This window comes from Choloepus didactylus, chromosome 4, assembly GCF_015220235.1.
Source record: "Choloepus didactylus isolate mChoDid1 chromosome 4, mChoDid1.pri, whole genome shotgun sequence".
Classification (NCBI taxonomy): domain Eukaryota; kingdom Metazoa; phylum Chordata; class Mammalia; order Pilosa; family Megalonychidae; genus Choloepus; species Choloepus didactylus.
In genome coordinates, this window is record NC_051310.1 from 129,899,730 (window position 1) to 129,924,601 (window position 24,872).

At 37.0% G+C, this 24,872-nt stretch overlaps 1 protein-coding gene across 4 annotated transcripts in view; it reads right to left on the minus strand.

Annotated features, from left to right (window-relative positions):
- Positions 1 to 711: 711 nt before the first annotated feature.
- Positions 712 to 24,872, minus strand: part of AP4E1 (adaptor related protein complex 4 subunit epsilon 1) — a 106,902-nt gene continuing 82,741 nt past the window's right edge. For 3 of the 4 annotated variants that reach the window (XM_037833981.1, XM_037833982.1, XM_037833983.1), the window contains 6 exons: positions 17,622 to 17,745; positions 13,256 to 13,511; positions 7,142 to 7,696; positions 5,668 to 5,858; positions 3,982 to 4,139; positions 712 to 3,803 (listed from right to left, as the gene is read on the minus strand). In XM_037833981.1, the coding sequence (XP_037689909.1) occupies positions 3,643 to 3,803; positions 3,982 to 4,139; positions 5,668 to 5,858; positions 7,142 to 7,696; positions 13,256 to 13,511; positions 17,622 to 17,745 (1,445 nt within the window). In that variant the 3' untranslated portion in view covers positions 712 to 3,642. The remainder of the gene's footprint in view (positions 3,804 to 3,981; positions 4,140 to 5,667; positions 5,859 to 7,141; positions 7,697 to 13,255; positions 13,512 to 17,621; positions 17,746 to 24,872) is intronic. The other variant, XM_037833984.1, reaches the window with a different exon arrangement.

Below are 24,872 nucleotides of genomic sequence, written 5' to 3' on the forward strand. Positions count from 1 at the left end.
TTCAATAAAATGAATGCCTATTATGTATAAGGCAAAAAGAACATAAAATACACACATAGTTCCTAAGCATAAAAAACTCAGTCTCTCATTATGTATTCACATAAACAAGTGATAATTACATGATCATTAACCCTGGTCCATTTGACTGCAGGCTCCCTTTAACAGCCTACTTTTCCATTTTTTTTCAATGCAGTGGGTATGCTGCTTTTAAACCTTCTTTTCCTTCAATCCCCCAAAGATGGGGCTTCAAGTTTCAGTTTTTCCTGCAATTCACTATAGCCAATAAGAGGCATAAAACACTGGAGTTTAAATTCCATTTAGGATCTGGCATTGTATTTTAGTATACACAATACAGAGAAGGCCAGGTGACTCAGCTTCTTTGGTCACTAAGTTTCCAACTGATTTACCTTGTTTCCTGAATCTTGGAGCATCTAGAAGGATAAGGCATTATAATCCACACACTAACCTGTCTGAAGCCCACAAAGTTCTCTCTAAATATTGTACAAAGGACTAGCAATACCTTTACTTTTATTCAATTAGACCAAATTCTTTGGGACTGTAATGAGTAAATTATTCTTTTCATCTTATTCCAATTGCTTTTGCCCTTTTTCCGCTAATGCCTATCAAATTGCTGATTAAATAGTATTACTTAGTATTTAGCTATTTAGATAATAAATAACATACAGACCAAAAAACAGAATAGATCACCACTTCGTATTTATCATGTTTAATTGAATTTTTTCAAATTACAGAATTCAACTCCAAAATAAGGAAATTAATGCCTATTATTATTCACTTGCATTTTTCCCTCCTAAATTCTGAACACAGCAAAACACCTTAAAGCCACATGGATAGGGTTCAGTGCACTTTCAGTGGCTTATAATCATGAGACAAAGACCACCTCTACCCATAAAAATATAACACAGCTCAATATTAAAAATATTAATCACATGAAATAAAATAAAGGAAAAAAAATACTGCACTTTTACCACAATTGTTTTGATACATGATAGGAGAGTGCTGTTTAAAATAATGCTCCTGTGCAGAGCATACGCTGTTCTTGGCATGCTTGGCACATCAGCACTTGGTAACTGCTCAGCTTCCATCTGCAGTTTCTCTAGCAGGATCCTTTACTTGGGCCCACTTTCCCCTGAGCCTCTGATCTGTCTTTCCTCACAGGGACCATTTCACAGGGAGACTAACCCTTCTTCCTCTGCCTGCTCAAAAGGTTTCTCTTTATTCTCCTGCAGATTCACACTTGCCACCGTCTCCATTCTCAGCAAGATGCCAGGCACAGAACTCAAGACAGCTAAGCATCCCCACTATAACTCTTGCCCCAGTTGTTGCCCCTTTACCTGACATACAAATTATGATTATCAAGTAAAGAGAATGAGTCTATACACTCAAAAAATTCTCTCTACCTCACAGTCATATTCCCTACTATGCAAAAAAGTTGGTGATGCCTGATTTAGAACTTAAAAAATTCAGTGAGTTCAGGCAGAATATAAACTGCTCTGAAGTTCTTTAAAATATATTCTTTTCTATTACTTGCTTTTTAAAATCATAAAATATAAAAATCATAAATATTCTACTAAACATTTCAGTAGAAACCCTGTTACCCCGCTTTTCTGGGTTTAGAAAGAACACAATGACACCACATACCCTTTGGCAGACCCAAAATTATGCTCCCAAACCTTAACCTTCCATTACACATCTCCCCTCATTAGACAGCTCTATTTGCCAAGCATGTCTCTCATGACAACTGCTTTTGTCACTCATAAATACAGCCTGTAACAAAGCAGCAGCAATAACTTGTTGTAAATCTCTCCCGGACAGCAACCCATCAGTTTGCTGGGCATCTTACACACTGCTCCACACTCGCCCAGCCTCAATGACCATACAAATACATGGAAGTAAGGACATAAAACGTTGAAGCACCAACTTTGCCCCAACGCTGCCTTCCTTTGCAGAGAGGGGATTTCCTCTTTCTTTGTCAGAGTAACAGCAGAATCAGGTAAAGAGGGGAGGGGAAGTCCTGCTGACAGAGTAAGGATAAAGAGGAAGCTGTGTCCCACCAATGTCCACCACAGCCCCATGATCAACACATTCCCTTCACCATAACATTGCTGGGAGCTTGATGAATCTGATTTTCTATTCAAAAGAAGAAACCTATTATGTGCAGGAAATTCCAGTTACATTTTGTTCTTGTAGCAAGGTTCTACTGCATGTTTTTAAAAGAATGAAAGTAACAAGATGTTACATTTTTAAAAAATGAATAAAATAAAAAAAAATACTGCTTTTGTTTTGGGAGGAATATTCTAGACACAAATGACTAATGAAACTTTTCAACTCTGGAGAAACCTCTTAGCATCTTTAACAAATATTAATGAGACAACCTAAAACCAGCATTCCTTCCCTAGGTGGTAAACAGTACCAATCAACCAGATTATTAACTGCAATTACTTGAAACAGTATTACCTGAATGGTCTCCATGGTGAAATGCCAGAAAGTGACATAATAAATATTTTCCACAGCACCATAAGATTTTATAAAATACTATTTCAGTTTTTAACATCAATGTATTTTGGTCCAGCATTCATATTAGGACCTTTTCCTTTACTGATAATAGTTCACAGAGGCCATATAGGCACATTATTACAACTTGAAAATGTCGTATTTTACTGAAGAATCTGAACGGTATTCTTAGACAGTCATCACTTTGGCTATATCCATTAAGTCCTAGTGGATCGAAAGGCCAGGAAGGATGGTTTTGCCATTTAAGCCCTAATCCCAAATTTAAATTGTCCAAAGGACCTAAGCGGTAATTGACTAAGATGTGTGCCATAACTAAAAACTCATTTTATATCTGTTTGCTTTGGTACTGTCTATGCTCTTAGGGGTTTTGTTTCTATATGATATTTTATAAATGGCTCTGAGTTTTTAAAATAAGAATGCAGTGATTCTCTTTGAAATTTAAAAATAAATGCAGCTGGAAAAGAAGACAAATTTTATAGTCAAATCATCTGGAATTATGTGTAACAAATTATCTATAATAAAAAGTATTTTAACACAGATTGGTTCCACCCAACATCCAGCATGCTTATGGATACACTACAACAGTTAATGTGTGCTAGACCAACTTGGTTCAAAACTGATCTAATCAAAACATAATTGAAAGTGTTGGCTGGCCCACAAAAAAAGCATACACTGCATTCCAAAGCCAAATAAAATTAGGTTTGGGATAATTAATTTCATGTCCCTCATCCACTAATGCAGAGTACTGAGACTTGGCTTTACTACAAATGAGCTAGCACTAAAGTAAATTTGCTAGAAAATTATTTATAACAAAATAAATATTTTCAGTCCCTCTATACTAAGTGATATACAAATCGTTAGCAGTTTATAACATTAGCTTAGGTCACTTTTTTGGGACCCAAACATACTGTACAATCCTGAGTAAAAGGTTAGGGATAGAGTTTCTTGGGGATCTTCTGACCAGGCATCATAAAAGAAAACACAAAACAAAATTCCTAATAATCCCCATTTTCATTAGAAGTACCATGAGTTCTTTTTACTTTGGTAAAAAACTTTATCTATGTAAACCTTTTATTTTGATGGAGTAAAATGTAAGCACAGCTTCTGCTAGGATCCCTCCATCACCTTTTGACATTGATACAGTAAATAGTCAGGAAGAGTAGAGCAGGAGGATCTGAACCAGAGGGCTAATACATCAGCACGAACTCGGCAATGCAGCAGGCAGGGAATGGATGGGAGCAGCTGACACGCCAACAGCCCTTCATTGCCTACAACAAAATGAAAATGAAAATTCTTTAATACTGTCTGAACAACACACTTATCTGAAAGATACTCATAATAGGAAATAAAGCTCTAAGAAATTTGATACTTATAAGAGTTAATTTGTGTTCTGATTATGAGAAAGCCCCTATAAACATAGGACTGCCCTTTCATAAGTTTACGAACCTATAACATCAACAACATGAAGTCTTAGTTTCTGTTGCAGGGTCTTTAGGGCAGAAGGCAGAGCAGCTTGAGAGTCAGGCACTTTTACATTTTGCTTCACATCATTTGCAAATGATAACCAGAGTTTGCCAAAGTCTTCAGTAGAAATTTTTAATGGTCTGAAAATAATTTTAAAAATTACATTTATGTCCAAAAGAATTAAATGATTCTAAACAAATACATTTCAAGGAACACATGAGAAAAAGACATACACATTCTAATAATTTTTGTAAATGCTTATCTCACAAAATTAATCTTTTTAAACCAGTGATGATTAGAATGCTTAGCATCATCATCCAATATGATAAAATACTGAATGCAGGCGATGTTACTATATGGCAAACATCTTTTCCATAAAATCACCCAGTTCTTTCTCTTCTGAGTAGTAGTCATTCCAGAAAGATTTTACCAATTAATTTCATTAATCCATCAAATGGAATATAAACCTTTTCTTTCATGTATACTTTGAACTTAGGGATAATGAGATAACTATCAAGAGTCATGTCAAATATTATCAATACAAAGACCCAGTACCTTAAATAAATTAGAACAGAAGAAAGTCTTTTAACAAATGTATAAAAAAATGCTCCCAAATAAAGGGTCAAACAGTTAACATTGGGTTTCTTTGCATGTGGCATTACAGGGAACTTTTATGTTCTGCTTACATTTTTGTATAACATTTGAATTTTAGTAAGTATGTATTAATTTTATAATCAGGAGAAAAAAGTTTTAATTAGGGATATAGAATTTTATTAATATATACAGAAGAACTATTTATGTTACATATACTGTGCTTCTTCAGGTTACTGATGCTCTCTGCCATGGGATATACCTTCACCGAATATAAGTTTTTTTAAGGCCGGATTCTAACTTATATAGCACCATGGGCATAAATACTGTTTTATAGACTGAAAGACATGTTTTATTAAAAGATTGTAAAGAGTGGGCAAAAATTATGGTAGTGTAATACAAGTGGATGTGTGGAGGTTAGACTACTTTTACAGATTATTACTGGTATTCCATATTCTCGGATCAGGCAACCTTCCTTTAAAATAATGTTTGAACACAGTACAAATAAATTTATAAAACTAAAAGAGAACATATTAACGATTGTTTTAAATTATTTTGGAAATAATAAACAGTGCCTGGTATAATGCTAAATACTTACTGTATGTTTAATAAAAGTTTAATAATTGTGCTGAGTAATTTTCTTACAGATCTCTAAAGTTTAATGAGCAGATTTTATGAAAGAATTAATGGAATGAAACACAAATTAAGCAAAATTTTTAAAACTTAAAAAAAAAAAAAGATAAAAGGAGTCTCTGAAGTTATCGCAGTTTGTTACTTCCCCCAGATATTTTCTCAGGTCACCAACCTATTCCAACTTAAATCAGGTGCACATAATAATCTCTCCTTATGCCATTTACTTTCCCTTTATAGCACAATTCATAATTATATATGTATTTATGTGATTGTTCAACGTCTCTCTCCCTAGAGTGGAAGCTCCCTAAAGGTAGGCGCCATACCTACTTTTTAGTTGTTAATAATCCCTAGCATCTAGCATAGCGTCTCTGTCCAGAGAAGATGCCTAATAAGTATGTGCTGACTGAATAAGTAACTTGAATTAACATCACCCAAAATATTTACCTAATAAAATCTAACAGTGATAAGGTTACTGAAAATTCCAGCTGAACAGAATGATTATCCACCATTTGATAATTTACAAAACCAGAAAGAATGCCCTCTGTACAAGGTTTTTCCAACTGCACAATATGTTGAAAGTTTTTGGTGCTTTCTGCTTCTATTACAGGTAAACAGGATCCAAGTTGCTCAGTGATCTGTAAATAAAAGTACTGAATCAATAACAGACTATTATATGGATACCAATTTTCTATTTACAAAAGCATACTAATGTGAGAAATTAGTAACAAATTACATTATAAAGATGCCTCACAACTAACTTGAGAAAAGTTCACTAGCACAGATATTTAATAGCATGCAGGTCAAAATGATATTAGAAACAGCATTACAATTAAATCCTCTGCGTAATTTTAAAAAGAGAGGGATTACTAAACTCTAAACCATGTAGCTCTCAATTCTGGCTGGCACCAGATTTTTAAAGTTAGGGCTTTAAAAAGAATAATGCAAGTGTTTTCCCTTAATTCTCCACCTTACTCAAACTTTGGTGGTAGACCACAGGCAACTGGATTGGGTTTATTTTGGGGTGGGGTGAGGTGGTGGTTGGTTTAAGTTCCACAGGTGTTTCTAATGTACATCTAGAGTAAAGAACTTCTGCTTTGGTCAGCGGCCCAGACAATCTCTCATTTAACATATTTCTAGCTCAAAGAAGAAATTTACAAAGAAGATATTCACAAACAAGAAAATCACAATGACATTCTCTTGGAACCAGGGAAGAAAATTCAGTACTGAGGCATGAGCACTCAGTATAAAATAATAAATCAGTGAGAGAAAAATTAAATAAACAGTAAACACATCTGTCCTTCAATATTCTTACTCCTTGATGTTACTGGATTTACATAAGCTTTGTTTTAGTAAATACTTTGAGAATTTTGTTTGGATGTTTATGACAAGAGTGAATGAGACATTTAAAGAGTACAGGAAAAGAGAACACAAAATACATATTGAAAATAATACATTAATAACACCATGTGCCATGCATTGCAGTAAGCATTTTACAGATACTGTCTTATTTAGTTCTCACAGTAACAGGTACCCACTATTGGTCTCTCATTTTACAAACAAGAAAACTGAGGCACAAAGTACAAATAACTCATTCATGGTAACACAGCTAATAAAAAGCAGAGGCAAGATTCAAAGCCAAGCAGTCTGAGTTCAGAGCCTTCATTCTTCATCTATGCTTTATCGCAATTCACTTCTATCTATGGCTTCCCCAATACAATCTTTATCATATTTCCTTTTGTCTCTTATAAATAATTCTTCTCTACTCAAAATAATAAAAAATTTGTCACACTTTTTTCTTTTTTTGCCAGAGAGGCAAGAAGAATGGGGAAGAAATTTATAAACCATTAGAAGAGCCAACAGCACAAATACTAAGCAGCATCCAGTTAAGGCAGAAATGATGAACCATTCATTGTCTTACCTTGAAATTTTCTGCAGGAGCAATTTCTAAGTTGGCACTTTTCAATTCTGAACCACTCTTATTAACAACTGACCAGACCACCAATAAACAATCATCTTTCCAAATTTTGTAAGAAGACACTGATATGGTTTCATTATTACAGACCTCCTTACGATCTAAATCCAAGTGTTCGGTAGGATCTTCCAACAAAGAAACTAAAGATGTTTCATTGGCAACTGAGGCTGCAGTAGACTGAGATGGGTGAAATATTTCCATGTTATTATCAGAAAACAAAGAAGGGGTAGACAGACTGCAACTGGAGAGTTTCTCAACTAAGGGCAATTCTGTGAGTGACTCAGAATCCAAAAGTTCTGAATTGAGAGAAAATTTCTTTATTAATTCTTTGTCTCCTCTATTCTGCAAAGTATCCAAATAATACTCTTCTTCATATGTTGCATTTGACAAAGAACTAAAGGAAGAACAAGTCATATTTTGAGCACTTGTTTCTCCACTTTTGATTTCCTTTATTTTTGACTTTTTTCTGAATTTTTGAGAGATGTTATCAGCTTTTCCCAGCTGCAAAAACAAAAGATAATATAAAAAGAGAATCATTCTACTAGTTACGAGTTTTAAACATGCTTCTATAATTTCAACTGAGCAATATACTAACTTGCTAAGGTTCCATCTGTAAAGCATACATTGGCAAAGAATCAGCAATGAATAAAATGTTAAGCCCTGAAATTCTGACAGCTACATAACTTTGAACTATTAGCTCAATCTTCTTTCTCATTAAAAACACATAAAATTAGAGAAAGAAATAAGGGCAAAAGGTCAGTCGTGAACAATTTTAAAAACCTATTAAATTTCAGAGTACTAGCTTACAGGATTGTACAAGCTTAAAACAGTGAGAAACAGCCTTTTTTTTTTTTAAATATAGTTTTATTGAGGTATATTCACATACCCTACAATCATCCACAGTATACAATCAACTATTCACAGTACCATAATATAGTTGTGCATTTACCACCAGAATCAATTTTTGAACATTTTCTTTACTCCAAAAAAATAAAAATAAAAGTAATAAAGAACACCTAAAACATTCCATCCCCCCCATCCCACCCTATTTTTCATTTAATTTTTGTCCCCATTTTCTACTCATCTGTCCATACACTGGATAAAGGGAGTGTGAGCCACAAGATTTTCACAATCACACAATCACACCATGTAAGCTACATAGTTACACAATCATCTTCAAGAATCAAGGCCACTGAGTTGCAGTTCAACAGCTTCAGGTATATCCCTCCAGCCATTCCAACACACTAAAAATTAAAAAGGGTTATCTATATAGTGCATAAGAATGCCCTCCAGAGTCACCTCTCGACTCCATTTGAAATCTCTCAGCCACTGAAACCTTAGTTTGTTTCCTCTCTCTCCCTCCTTTTGGTCAAAAAGATTTTCTCAAACCCATGATGCCACGTCCAGGCTCATCCCTGGCAGTCATGTTCCTGCCTGTAGGTTTTTTTTTTTTTTAATTCAGTTTTACTGAAATACATTCACACACCATACAATCATCCATGGTATACAATACACTGTCCACAGTATGATAACATAGTTATGCGTTCATCACCACAATCTATCTCTGAACATTTTCCTTACATCAGAAAGAACCAGAACAAGAATAAAAAATAAAAGTGAAAAAAGAACACCCAAATCATCCCCCCATCCCATCCCATTTGTCCTTTAGTTTTTATCCCCATTTTTCTACTCATCCATGCACTAGATAAAGGGGGTGTGATCCACAAGGTCTTCACAATCCCACTGTCACCCCTTGTAATCTACATTATTATATAATTGTCTTCAGGAGTCCAGACTGCTGGGTTGGAGTTTGGTAGTTTCAGGTATTTACTTCTAGCTATTCCAATACATTAAAATCTAAGACGTGTTATCTACATAGTGCGTAAGAATGTCCACCAGAGTGACCTCTCGACTCCATCTGAAATCTCTCAGCCACTGAAACTATTTCGTCTCATTCTGCATCCCCCTTTTGGTCAAGAAGATACTCTCAGTCCCATGATGCCGGGTCCACGTTCATCCCCGGGAGTCATATTCTGCATTGCCAGGGAGATTTACAACCCTGGGAGTCAGGTCCCACATAGAGGGGAGGGCAGCGAGTTCACCTGTCGAGATGGGTCAGTTAGAGAGGGAGAGGGCCACATCTGAGCAACAAAGAAGTACTCAGGGGGAGACTCTTAGGCACAATTATATGCAAGTTTAGAATCTCCTTTGCAGCAACGAGCTTCATAAGGGCAAGTCCCATGATCGAGGGCTCAGCACATCAAACCGCCAGTCCCAATGTTTGTGACAACATCAACACCAGTCCAGGTGAGGATGTCCAATACATCCGCACCTTCCCCCAGATCCTCGGGGCTGGGGAGGGGGAGACTGTAAATATATTTTTTATTATCTGCCCAAATTACTCTGGGATGTGTCACTATTTCACTCCAGCCTATACTAACCTACCGTATCTCACTTCCTATTCAAAGTTCCTTGCAATTGTGGTGTTTGAACAAATTGACTGTAGAGTTGTACCGTTTAGAAAATTTAGATCCTGTACCAAATAGATATCTCTTCCCTTGGTCTCATATGGAAGTTGAAGTTTTAAAACACAATCAGTTTCAACCTTTACCCTTTGGCCTGGCTTGCCCTGGTCTTAACCAGACCTGAACAGCCATTTTTTGAGGTTCCAAAGTTATCCTGTAGAATCCTAAGATGGTATCCTAAGGGTTTGGTTGGCCTAAATTCTTTATTAGTAACCTGTAATAAACATGATCTCATGAACTGTGAGTCAAGAAGCAGGAAGAAAAGTTGGTTTTATCTCAAGAGAAAACTGGCAGTGGCTAACTGGAATGCTCAGCAGAAAAATTCTATAATTGATTAGTGATGTTTGCCAGAAAGTCAGGGGATAGCAATGGCAAATTTGCCATTCTTGAGCCAAACCTTTTGAGGAATGGTCTGTGAATCCATATAAGAGGAGTGATGGTTCAAGTGTTCTCCTGCCTCATAAAGTCCCATCTAGAATCAGCACTGAAGATGGGCTACTCTAAGTTCATGTCTCCATTCTCCTGAGGCTTGTAGCCACCCATCATGTTATTAGTTAATGCAAATTCTAGTTAGTTCTTTCATACCTTCTCTATTCTCCTCAGGCCCCAATGGATTCTTCCAATTCTCAGCAGATGAATTTGTTTCATATCTTTCATTTTAGAAATAATTAAATCAGAGCTAATATGCTATTAAAACAAAAACGAGGTGGAGCAGGGCTAGGAGGCAAAGGACTCAAATTGTCTCTTTTTTTTAATCTTTTCTTTCTGTGTTTCGTTTTGGATAGTTTCTATTACTTTCTCTTCAGGTTTACTGAATTTTTTTCCTTCTGCATTGTCTAATCTGCTGTAAGCAGAAGCTACACAAGCCAAAAGACATTGGAGTGACACCTTTATTAAAATACTCAAAAAAAAAACAAAACAAAACAACCAACCCCCCAAAACCACCACCACAACAAAAACCAGTCAAACTAGAATTGCACATCCAGAAAAACTAACTTAAAAATGAAGGTGAATGCCCTCCCCACTACATGGGACCTGACTCCTAGGGGTGTAAATTTCCCTGGCAATAAAGGATATGACTCCAGGGGATGAATCTGGACCCAACAACGTGGGATTGAGAACATCTTGACAAAAACAGGGATGCGAAATGAAACAAAATAAAGTTTCAGTGGCTGAGCGATTCCAAATGGAGTTGAGAGATAACTCTGGTGGGCATTTTTATGCACTATATAAGATAACCCTTTTTAGGTTTTAATGCACTGGAACAGCTAGAAGCAAATACCTGAAACTATCAAACTGCAACCCAGTAGCCTTGGTTCTTGAAGACGATTGTATAGCAATGTAGCTTATGAGAGGTGACAGTGTGATTGTGAAAGCCTTATGGATCACATTCACTTTATCCAGTGTATGGATGGATTAGTAGATAAATGGGGACAAAAAACTAAATGAAAAATAGGGTGGAAGGGGGGATGTTTTGGGTGTTCTTTACTTTTATTTTTTATTCTTATTTTCACTTTTTCTGGTACAAGGAAAATGTTCAAAAAATAGATCGGGGTGATGAATGCACAACTATATGATGGTACTGTGAACAACTGATGGTACACTTTGGATGATTATATTGTATGTGAATATATCGCAATAAAATTGAATAAAAAAATCCATCAATAAAAAAATAAATAAGGTGAAAACAAAAATGAACCTTGATCCTTAAGGTGAACTATATAAAATATTAAAATGGATCTTAGATCTAAGCATTAAAGCTAGTTAAAATGAAATATATCAATATAGCTTCATCTATGTAACTAATAACCTTAAACATTAGAAAAATCAGTAGGGAATAGGATTGCTGGAGAAAAGAAGCCATCCAAAAAGAGACAGGATACAGATGGAGCACATCCAGTCAGGCCCAATCCTGTTTGCTTTCCCCTAGCAACATAGGAAAAGTTGGGGTTGAGGGGTGAGAAGATACATGTTAATTTTAGGTCTCACTTGCTTCTCCTTCTGCCTGATGTCACTTGAAGAACAATATGATTCAAATCACCTGATTCTCACATAGTTCAGGGTCCTGTAAAACACAGGGAATCTTTCTTTCTTTCTCTTTTTTTAAACTATTCTAGCAACAGCTGGACCAAATGGGGGAGTATAAAGGATAACTCAAAAAGACTTTATCATAATTTAAACACAAAAAAAATCCTAATTTCATTTTATTTCAAGCTCATCACAAAAAGTCTGTTGTCAACCTGTATGTTCTCCTGAGAAAGAATCTAGCTGAAAATTAAGCACTTTGTTGAGAAGGCAGGAATACCTCTATAGCAACAAGATTTGCAAATCAGGGCTCAGCACCCTTGGTGTAGTCTGACCATGTTGTAGTCTGACAACTGAAAACTTGCACCACCAGTGCCAGAGCATATGCTGGTACCCTCTCACCTCAGCCTTCCTTAGCAATTGAGACCCAAGATCGTCACTTTGCTGCTGAACTGCAAATGTTGACTGAGCGAGCATTAAGTTGATTAACATTTTTAGGGTGATTTTTTTGTTCTTAAGAGTGAACATCAAGTTTGAAAGAAACTGGATCTAGGACTGGATCTCAGTCTGGAAGAGTAGAGAGAGAAGGAATGTAGCATGGTTTACTCTAAGGATGGAGGGAAAATTCCACCAAGGGAGAAAAGGAAGATGAAAGAAACAGTATGATGTAAAGCTGAGGAAAATTCAGCTCCAACCACAATTTTCCACTGGGTAGGTTCATCAACCCACCAAACGAAGGATTACATGGTATTCCCATATGCTCAAAATTAACACTTGTGCTTCACTCTAACCTTTTATTCTTTTACTATGAAAATATATCAAAATACAAAGTTTTGAAAATCATCATAATCCTAATATCTGAATACAGTTATCATTTTGCATAATTCCTTTCAGTCTCAACACACTTTTATCTTATTACAGTTGTAAACGAGATAAATGAAACTTAATATTTTGCTTTTTTTGTTTAATGTATCTTTTCATCTTGCAATGCAGTATTAATCATTTTTAATGACTGAATAATATTCTACGTGAATGTAATTTATGTAAACATTTTCCTACTATTAGACATCTAAATTGATTCCTGTCTATGACCATTAAAAATAACATTTTATGAAGTACTTTTTCCAGAAATACATCACTATTGTTCAACTACTACTGTTAACAATAATTCAATCAAGTCACCTTCCCTTTGAGAACTGTCCCATCCACCCATAGGGGCAAGCAACTGTGGGCATATTGTACTATAAGGCACTGTCCCTTGCCCTAGCTGACTGAACTGGAAAAAACACCTGACTCAAGCTGAGCCGATTAGATTTTCTCTTTCAGGAATGTAGAAAGTGTGTTGCTGGTGGCTCTGGAGGTAGGAGGTGACAGAGCAAGGAGGTGATAGAGCAGAGGAAGTCAATTCCCACTACATGTGCAGATGATAGCCAGGAGCTTTTATAGAACCAGTTTTTTTTGTACAAAACAGGAGACAAAGACATTTAGATGAATGTAACTGATTACTTACCAAACTGATTGTACTTTCTGATCCTAGCCCAACAAATAATGATGATGCCAGGACCTGCTTTTCTTTCTCTTCTTTGGATTGGGTGAGGCCTTGTGATTTATCCTTTTTTGTTACAGTTTGATCTACATTCTCCATAATTACAATCTCTTGAGGAACAGCCTGAACTTCAGTTTCATCAATTTTGCTTTCCTTCTTGGGAAGATAGCCTTCTTTTCCCCACAATTTCTTTATACCTTCCAGCTTCAAACTATTTGTCCTAAAGAGATTGATAATGAAATCAAGGCAATTTAAATATAAATAATTGTTTACTTGAGGCATTTTTCAAAACATGGGCCTTTTAGAAACAGCTTTCATATTATACTGTACATGCCAGAAGTAAAACTCAGATCTATAGATTTTCTTTTTGTTATAGCCAGCCTCCCCTCACCACTCCCATTCAAAGGATTTAAGGCAAATGTACTGTAGATTTAGTAAAACTTTCATATCATTTGGTTTTCACTTAATTGCCTGAATAACTTATACAAAAACAGAACTACTATAAATCAGTTCCTTCCCCTATTGACTTTTCAAAAATATCTTTATCTTCAATTCTGATGGGTTAAAGATCAAAAATGACTTTTTACTTTCTTAGTTATGATCACCCAAAAGGGATTAAAACAACACAAATTTACTAAAGGTCCTGTTGAAAATTAAAAAAATATTTCAAATGTTCTCCCATTTGTAAATTTAATTTTAATCCAAAAGGTTTTTTAATGTGAACACTGGCTACATTTCTCCAAATATTATAGACATATTTTTATAAAAAGTGAAATAAGGTTTGGTTTATAAAAGAAAAATGTCATTAGGATTTTAGGTAAAAGAATGAGAGTAAAGAATTATTTATACCTCAGTTGAAGAAGAATTAAAGTAGTGATTGAGAGATAGCTGCCCAGCTCAGAAAGCCTATGGCAAGGCATCTAGGCAAAAAGTCCAGGGCCAAATTTGAATTTGGCCTCACCTCTATGAATCTGGAGTGACTAACACAACTGTAAGTTCAGGATGAAAAAGCCAAAGATTGTCTACTGCTTTCACATGAACTATATGTCCTTAGCACTTGGTTCATTTAAATATCCCTGTCATAATCCAAAATAGCATCTTAAAAATTTGCACTACAAGATAAGCAAACAGTCAAATGAATCTAAAAGGAAGACTCAGAAAGATTCATGCTGATTATTACTCCCATCTAACTTGCTGAAGAGGAAATTATGACCGATGTGATTTTCTGTACTATGGCTGAAACAAAAAAACAGGTAGCTATTCTTTTCATACTAAGTGAAGAACTAATGCAATTAACTACTAAGTGGCTAAGGAAAAAGTGTGAAGGTTAATAAATAGTGCCTACAAGGAGTTGGTCCATTACTCAATTGATTTTTACTGCTGAGGGTTCCTTTACAAGTATCTTCATTTTTTTCCTTCTTTCAGGAACCAAATAAATTTAAAACAACAAAAAACAACAACAAAACAAAAACAACTTAAAAACCATAAGTGTTAGTTATCTAACAAACCTCCTAGAAGAAAGGTGGTTGTTCTTACCAGAAGCAGATCTAAAAGTGACCTCCACATCTCTAGGATGCTCAAAAGCACAACTCTAGGGGATTAATGAATGGCCACAGTAGGATTACAGTGTCTCAGTTATTTTCTTAACCAAAAATACATCCTTTATTTTTTTTAAAGGGAACTAATCCCTAAGTTTTACTAATAAATGATTCAAGTGTTAGTTTAATAAAAAAAAGACAGGTGTGTTAAACCAGGTGTGATGCTACATCCAGATCCCCCTTCAAGGAGTTGTTGCCCCAGCTGTTGGGAATGCTGTCAGAAGACAGACTTCTGCTCTCTGCCCCTTCAGGGACTGCCTGAGCTGCAGAGAGCAGCTTCACCTAATGTCATGCCCATTCCTGGGACAGCCCTAATCCAGAGACTGATGAACAGAACCCAGCTTGGTTCAACTCAGGACAATACCGAAGGGCCATTTTTAGCTCCAGAGCTCCCAAGTGGTTGGCAGAAGCACTGCATCTTGATTTCTCCTGCCCATACCCACTTGCTTTCCATTCCTTCCACAGGTGTTGGTCCCAAGGACCCTCCTGGTTGCTAAATTCCATCTCAGGATGTGCTTCCCAGGGAACCCACAAAAACAAGTAAAGATGGGAAAGGGAAAGAAATTTGAAAATTTTTCCAGTTTATTTCATCTGCATACATGCTTATTACCAACATAAGCTTTTTTCTGTCATGTAACACATATAGATTGTCTAAAAAGTGGAGAAATACATAAGAGAGCAACAGATGACCTTTATGATATAAAACATATAACTTTATGTAACAAAATGTAACTTTGTATCATAAAGATATAAAACATATCTCTAGAAATTTTAACATGTCATCTTTGCCTGGATTTTAACACTATTATATATACGTGATTTTATATAGTGCACCTTTGTATTGTTTTTCACCAGACTCTTCAAATGCAATTATAAACTCTGATCAAGTAACCTCAAAAGATTAGGGGTGTCCCTTAACTCAGCTCTAGGAATCCCATTTGAGGAGGCAGCTGCCCAGTAACAGAGTTTAAAAGTAAGAAATTCTAAACTAAGCTTGCTGCTGCTTTATTCTCAGCTTGCCAGAGACTGCAGTAGAACAACTGTCTTCCCTCCAAAGCTCATGCACCTTACTAATTACCACAAGGGTTCCACATCTGAAATAATAGGTGAGCTGTGATCCTCTTTGGAAAAACACTTCAAGTTCATCCTTCATGTTCCATTCCACAATATAACATGTATAATTCCTTAGTTAGCTTTGCCAAATGCCATTTCCCTAGTATATGTATGCATATAGGATTTACAGGGCCCTGCCACTTCCTCCAGATCCTAGTTCAGTACAAAAAAAAAGGAGATGCTGCCATCTTTTGTGAAGGTAAAAGGGACATGTAAGTTCCTTGCTGGGTTTGGACAGTTCCTGTCTCTTCTTTGCTTGCCCCTCTGTTCCCTGCTTGGGGCACGTAATTGCTATCACCTCCACCACCACATGCCTACCACCCTGTTCGGAATACCAAAGTTAAAATGGCAAAGAAATTAAGGGTGTCAACAGAGCAGGAAAAAAAAAAAAGATAAGAAAGAGAATTTGAACTTATGTCATTTCACTCAGCATACTATTCTACATTCCTCATAATCTGTGTCATTTCTCTGATAAATCCTTCTTATAGTCATCTCACTGGATGACTGAGATCCATAGGCATGAACAAAAAATAAGGTGACTAACTTCTTAATGAACATACAAGAACGCAAAATTCAGATTCATCCTTCGAAGTGGTCACCTTTGGGAGTTTATGACATTTATTCCAACAATGCTCCCATTACTTAAAACATTTTTTAACTCTTTTAAAAGAAGCCTTCTTCAGAGACAAGAAAGCCTTTTTCATTATTTTATTATCACTTCAGGATGTTGACCAAAATCATCCAGATTGAACACTAATTTTCTTTGGTAAAGCTGTGGGCTGAAATTTGCTCTATAACCACTTGCTAAATTGTACTTTGAAAGTTATCACTGTTATGTATATATGTTATATTTCACAATAAACAAAATGTAAAAACAAAGCGTTGGGATGATAACTATTATTAATTATAGCACCTGTCATTTATCAATCACATACTATGTACTGGTTATACTAGGCATTTTACACACATTATCTCATTCTTTAAATTTAATTGTGTTTCTAAAAGTAACATAAGTATGCTTCCAAAAACAAAACCTATCTTCAAAGGATGAAAATTTGGCTCCAGGTGAGACAGATAAATATATCACTGATTTTCAAGGAGGTTGGAAAGACGTTCTGAAAACATTCTGAGTAAAAGTACATAGGCTACTCCTTGGGGAAGGACAATGCTCACCTGGGTGTATAAGTTCTGATATGCTTCTTCTTCAAAAAAAAAAAAAAAAATAATGTGTGTGTTACTGCTACATAAATCATACATTATCACTATGTGTAAAGCCTGTACACATCCCATGTGCCTTAGAACATAGGCTCTTAAAGTATATGGGCATATTGTATAACAGCAACACCTTGAGATACATAAATAGAAAACGAAACAATTGACCCACACAGAATTTAGCTTTCAGGGACCCCTCTTAGCCATTATATTAAAACATTTGTCAAAAATGTATCCTTTCCTTTGAAAAGTTTGAAGGCAACTGAAATAATAAACTTCTTGGAATTCACCCTATAATAAGCAAACAACCATAATGATGATGATAATACAAAGCAAAAGGCAAATGGAGTGTTAAAAAAACATTTAAGCAGTCATGTACTCTTAATTTTAATAAGAAAGGAACTTACTCTTTTAGTCCTGTCTCAGCACTATTCCCAGATACATCTGACCCAAGAGAAATGCCAGCAGGAGACTGTCGTCCAGTGAAAACAGATGAAGAAAAGGATAGTCCATATGGTTCAAAATTGAGAACTAGAATTTTAAAACAATAACAGAGGTTCATATTTAAAACAAAGCAAAAATTTTTATGAAAAAAAATCAAAACTTATCAAAGTTGTCATTTACCATTGAGATAACTGAAGGGTGGAATCCAGTAACAATTTTTAAAGTGGAAGGAACTTTGGAGATACTCTAAACAAATATTACTAATAATAATACCAAAGCAGCTACAATTACTGAATGACTACCAAAATCTTCATATTATTAGGTGATCAAAAACAAACTGTTGAGGGGGAGGAACCTAAGATGGCGACCAGGTGAGACAGAGAAAAAAACACCTCTGTGGAAAACACTAGATAAAAAACCAGAAAGGACCCAGAACACCACTTCCAAAGTAGCACCAGCCAGACAAGTTCTGCTAAAGCCACAGGGAACGTGCGTTTGGTGAAACCAGGAGTCTGCATTCTGAAATGAGTGACTGAGTAGGCTGATCCGTCAGCCACGCTGCAGTGGGGGGAGACGCTGGGCTGGCGTTTTTTTTTTTAAAAAAAGAGAGAAGCCCGGCAACAGCTGCAGATAAGATGGGGGCAGTCTGGACTAATGCCTCGGGGTCTGGGGTGGAGGATACCCCTTCCCACACCCACTGCAGATTGTCTCGGGTCCAGGGAAACAAAGGGGAGAAACCCAGCCTCGCAGCTGTCACCCCAGCGGGTGGGGCTGCTCCTGCCCGGGGCCGAGCACACAGCGCAGAGCCGAGCTGAGAGTCCCAGCCTCACGGCCTTCACCCCAGCGAGCGCGGCTGCTCCTGCCCGGGGCCGAGCACGCAGCGCAGAGCCGAGACAAGAAACCCAGCCTGACAGGGAGTCTTTCCTGCAGCACCGCTCACATGACACAATATCGGCCATGGACAGTGGCCTTGAATACACCCACGGCTGATTGTCCCGGAGCTAGGAGAGCAGAGCTGTGCAGAAAGGGGGAAGTTAACGCGTCCCATTCAACCATCTTTGAAGCGGGCTGGGAACGCCCCTACACAGCCCAGCGGCCCAGGGCTTCCCTGGAGGCTGGCGCTCACTTGTGACGTGGCACGGCCCTCCCCGCCTCAACAGAGGTCCTGGAAAAGCACAGCAGGGAGGGGGGAACCACTCGGAAATCCCAGGGAACCTATGCCAATATGAAGGACTTTTGTGTCAGCGTCAGAGAACAGCCTTAAATCTCTGGGAACACCTGGGAGGTTTGATTGTTAAACTTGCCCTTCCTCCCTAACCACTCAGGCACACGCCCCTCATTGAGTGCAGACAGCACCAACAACACACCCAAATTAAGTGCACCAATTGGACCCCAAAATAATCAGATCCCCACAAAACACAAAGTTGGGGAGAACTGACTTGAGAGGAATAAGTGACTCACGGATGCCATCTGCTGGTTAGATAGAGAAAGTGTATGTCACCAAACTGCAATTCTAACAAATTAAAGATCAAGTAAAGCAAATGCCAAGAGGCCAAAAACAACAGAAAATCTTAAAGCATATGATAAAACCAGACGACATGGAGAACCCGAACCCAAACACTCAAATCAAAAGATCTGAAGACACAAAGTTCCTGGCAGAATTAATCAAAGAACTACAGACAGGCAAAGAGAGCATGGCACGGGACATAAAAACAAACTGTTGAGGACTTCCAGGGAAGATGACAGAGTAAGGGAACTATAAAACTCAATCTTCCAACCAAAACAACTATTAAACTGGCAGGAACCGACTAAAACAACTATTGTGAAACTCCAGTGGCCAGAAGAACACTGCACAGCATCCAGGGAAGAGCAGAAGAGGCAGAAAGATTACAGTGTTAAAATGCTAATGCATAAAAAGTAATGATAAATCTAGGTTTTTGGGTATACAATGTACAAAGATATAAGTGGTATCAAGTGCCCAAAAACTGGAGGGACAGAGATGTATGGGAAAAGCATATGTGCATGCTATTAAAGCTAAGTTGGTATCAAGCCAAATAAGATTGTTATATATTTAGGGTATTAAATTTTAACCCCATGGTAACCACAAGGAAAACAGATGAAAAATACATCAAGACAGATGTGAGAAGGCACTCAATATGGTACAACACAAACAAGCAAATAAATACAAGAAGGCATTAATGCAAGTAAGGGATAAAAAAGGTATAAAACTTACAAAGGCTATTAAATAGCAAAATGGAAGAAGAAAGACCTGTATTATCAGTAGTGACATTAAATATAAATGAAATAAACTCTCCAGTCAAAAGGCAGAGACTGGCAGAATGGATACAAAAGCATGACCCAACTATAGGCTGTCTGCAAGAGGCTCACCTTAAAGTAAAGGATACAGGCAGGATGAGGGTGAAAGGGTGGAAAATATATATCATGCAAGTAGTAACCAAAGAAGAGCTGGTGTAGCTATACTAACGTTAGATAAAATAGACTTTAAGTCAAAAACAGTTACAGGGACAAAGATGGTCATTATATACCGATAAAGGGAAAAATTCAACAAGAATGTGCAACAATTCTAAATATATATGCACATAACAGCAGATCCCAAAATATATGAAGCAAATACTGACAGATTTGAAGGGAGAAATTCATGGTTCTACATTAATAGTAGGAGACTTTAACACAGCACTTTCAATAATGGATATCTAGTCAGAGTGTCAATAATAATCTAGTCAGAGCATCAATAAAGAATAACAAGACTTGAATGATTCAGTAAAGCAACTAGACCTAACTGACATATACAGAACACTGCACCCAATGAAAATAGAGTACACATTCTTCTGGAGTGCGCATGGATCATTCTCCAGGATACAAACATATGTTGGGTCACAAAACAAAGTCTCAATAAGTTCAAAAGTATTGAAATCATATTCTCTGACCACAAGGGAATGAAGCTAGAAATCAGTAACAGAGGGAGAAATGCAAAATTCACAAATATGTGGAAATTAAACGACATATTCTTAAACAACCAGTGGGTTAAAGAGGAAATCAGAAGCGAAAAAGTACAGCATATCCAAACTTATGAGATGCAGCAAACACAGTACTGAGAGGGAAATTTATAGTTCTAAATGCTTATATTAAAAAAGAAGAAAGACTTCAAATCAGAGACCTAATCTCAAAACTGGAAGAACTAGAAAAACAAGAGCAAATTAAACTCAAAGTAAGCAGAAGGAAGGAAATAACAAAGATTAGAGCGGAGATAAATGAAACAGAAAACAAAAAATAGAAATCAACAAAACCAAAAGTTGGTTCTCCGAAAAGATCAATAAAATTGACAAACCTTCAGCTAGAATGACTAGAAAAAAAGAGAGAGGATACAAACAACAAAAATCAGAAATGAAAGGGGGAACATTACTACAGACCCTGCTGAAATAAAAAGGACTATAAGAGGATATTATGAACAACTGTATGCCAATAAATTAGACAACCTAGATGAAATGGGCAAATTCTTAGAAACACACAAACTACCTACATTGAATGAAGAACAAATAGAAGCTCTCAACAAAGCAATTACTAGTAAAGAGATTGAATCAGTAATCCAAAAGCTCCCAACAAAGAAAAGCCTAGGATCAGATGGCTTCACAGGAGAATTCTACCAAACATTCCAAGGAGACATAACTACAATTCTGCTCAAACTCTTCCAAAACATTGAAGAGGAGGGAACACTCTCTAACTCATTCTATGAGGTTCACATCACTCTCATACTAAAGCCAGATAAAGAAACCGCAAGAAAACTACAGACCAATATCTCTTACGAATATAGATGTAAAAATATCCTTAACAAAATACTAGCAAACCAAATCCAACAGTATATTAAATGAATTATACACCACAGTCAAGTGGGATTTATACCTGGTATGCCAGGTTGGTTCAACATAAGAAAATCAATTAATGTAAGATACCACATTAACAGAATGAAGGAAAAAAAAAAACATGACGATTATTTCAATTGACGTAGAAAAGTCATTTGACAGAGTACAGCATCTTTTCTTGATAAAAACACTTAGAACACTAGGAATAGAAGGAAACTTCCTCAACTAACATCCTACTTAGTGGTGAAAGACTGAAAGCTTTCCCTCTGAGATCAGGAACGAGACAAGGATGCCCACTGTCACTACTGTTAATTCAACTTGTACTTGTTTGTATACATTATACCCCCCAGGAAAAGCCATGTTCTTTGATGCAATCTTGTTGGGGTAGACGTATTAGTGTTGATTAAGTTGGAATCTTTGGATTAGGCTGTTTTCATGGAGATGAGACCCAACAAACCGTAGGTAATAACTCTGATTAATTTCCCTGGAGGCATAGCCCTGCCCATTCAGCGTGGGCCTTGATTAGTTTACTAGAGCCCTATATAAGAGCTCAGACAGAAGGAGCTCACTGCTGCAATTTACAGAGACCTTTAGGAGAACGTAATCTAGGAGCAAGCAGATGCCTAGAGAGGAATGTCCTGGGAGATAGCCATTTTGAAACCAGAATTTTGGAGCAGACGCCAGCCATGTGCCTTCCCAGCTAACAGAGGTTTTCCGGATGCCATTGGCCATTCTCCAGTGAAGGTACCCGATTGTTGATGCCTTACCTTGGACACTTCATGGCCTTAAGACTGTAACTTTGTAATCAAATAAACCCCCTTTATAAAAGCCAATCCATTTCTGGTGTTCTGCATAACAGCAGCATTAGCAAACCAGAACAAACACTGTAGTGGAAGTTCTTGCCAGAGCAATTAGGTAAGACACAGAAATAAAAAGCAATCGATAGGAAAGGATGAAATAAAAATTTTCCTATTTGCAGATATGATCCTATATACATAAAATCCTGAGAAAACAGAAAACAAAGCTCCCAGAGCTAAAAAATTATTTCAGCAAAGTGATGGGGTACACGATCAACACCCCAAAATCAGTAGTGTTTCTATACATAAATAATGAATCAGAAAAAGAAATTAAAGAGTAAATTCCATTCATAATAGCACCTAAAATAATCGAATATCTAGGAATAAATCTAACCAAGGATGTAAAGGACTTACATGCAGAAAACTACAAAACATTGCTAAAAGAAATTAAAGAAGACCAAATTAAACTCAAGTATAGTCCATGTTCATGGTTTGGAAGACTAAATATTGTTAAGATGTCAATACTATCCAAAGTAATTTATAGATTCAATGCAATCCAAATCAGTATCCCAACAGCCTTCTTTGCAGAAATGGAAAAGCCAATTCTTAAATTTATTTGGAAGGGTAAGGGGCCCCAAATAGCCAAAAACATCTTGTAAAAGAAGAATGAAGTTGCAGGACTCACACTGCCCAAAGTTAAAACTTACTACAAAGCCAGAGGAAGAGGGAGGGGGAGAGAGAGGAGGAGAGGGAGAGGGAGACCGGGGAGAGGGAAGGAGAATGACAGCTATAAGGCAACAAAAGCAATGATAGCATCAACCCAAAGTAGAACAGAGAATCAGACAACATCACCAATGCCAGGAGTCCCAAACCCTTCCCCTATTATCCCCTCTCCATATGCATTTAGCTTTGGTATATTGCCTTTGTTACAGTAAAGGAAGCATAATACAATGTTTCTGTTAATTATAGTCTCTAGTTTGCATTGATTGTATTTTCCCCCCAATTCCACCCTATTTTCAAGACCTTGAGATGCTGACATTCATTTGTTCCACCTCATGTAAAAACATATTTGTACCTTTTATCACAATTGTTGAGCACCCTAGGTTTCACTGAGTTATAGAGTCCCAGTCTTTATCTTTTCTCTTTCCTTCTGGTGTCCCACATGCTCCTAACCTTCTTCTTTCAACCATAATCACAGTCATCTTTGTTCAGCGTACTTACATTGCTGTGCTACTATCTCACAAAATTGTGTTCCAAACCTCTCACTCCTGTCTTTTCCTTTCTGCCTGTAGTGCTCCCTTTAGCGTTACCTATACAGCAGATATCTTGCTTACAAACTCTGTCATTGTCTGTTTGTCTGACAATATTTTAAGCTCTCCCTCATATTTGAAGGACAGTTTTGCTGGATATAGGATTCTTGGTTGGTGGCTTTTCTCTTTCAGTATCTTAAATATATCAAACCACTTCCTTCTTGCCTCCATGGTTTCTGTTGAGAAATCCACACACAGTCTTATCAAGCTTCCTTTTTATGTGATGGATCATTTTTCTCTTGCTGCTTGCAGGATTCCGTCTTCGTCTTTGATGTTTGGTAATCTGATTATTAAGTGTCTTGGTGTAGGCCTATTCAGATCTATTCTGTTTGCGGTACACTGTACTTCTTGGATCCGTAATTTTATGCCTTTCATAAGAGAAGGGAAATTTTCATTGATTATTTCCTCTATTATTGCTTCTGCCCCTCTTCCCTTCTCTTTGCCTTCTGGGACACCAGTGACACGTACATTCCTGCTTTTCGTTTTGTCCTTAAGTTCCCAGAGACACTGTTCGTATCTTTCCATTCTTTATCTATTCTTTTGTGTGTATGCTTTCAGGTGCCTTGTTCTCTAGTTCCTGAGTGTTTTCTTCTGCCTCTTGATATCTGCTGCTGTATGTTTCCATTGTGTCTTTCATCTCCTGTATTGTGCCTTTGACTTCCATAGAATCTGCCAGTTGGTTTTCAAACTTTCTATTTTTACCTTATATACGCCCAGTGTTTTCATTATACAGTTTACCTATTTTGCCATATCTTCCCTAAACTTTTTGAATTCATTTAGTATTAGTTGTTTAAATTCCTGTATCTCAGTTGAAGTGTAAGTCTGTTCCTTTGACTGGGCCATAACTTCGCTTTTCTTAGTGTAGGTTGTAGTTTTCTGTTGTCTAGGCATGGGTTCCTTGGTTACCCCAAACAGCTTTTCCCAGACCGAAATGGGTTCTGGTCCCAGAAGGAAGAAATATTCAGTATCCGGTTTACCTGAGGGTGTGTCTTAGAATATTGGTACACCCTGTGAGGCCTCAAGTCACTGTGCTTTTCTCCCCAGCAGGTGGCACCTATCAGCCTGTAATTCCAGACTGGTGTAAGGAGGTGTGGCCTGTGGCTATTTTCCCGCAGGTGCTAGGGTCTGGTTCTGAATGGAAGGTGAGTAGTAGAGCTGGACCCCACCTCTTTTCTCTTAGGGGAGATAGACCCACTAGGGAGAAGTCATTAGCATTTCAATAGTCT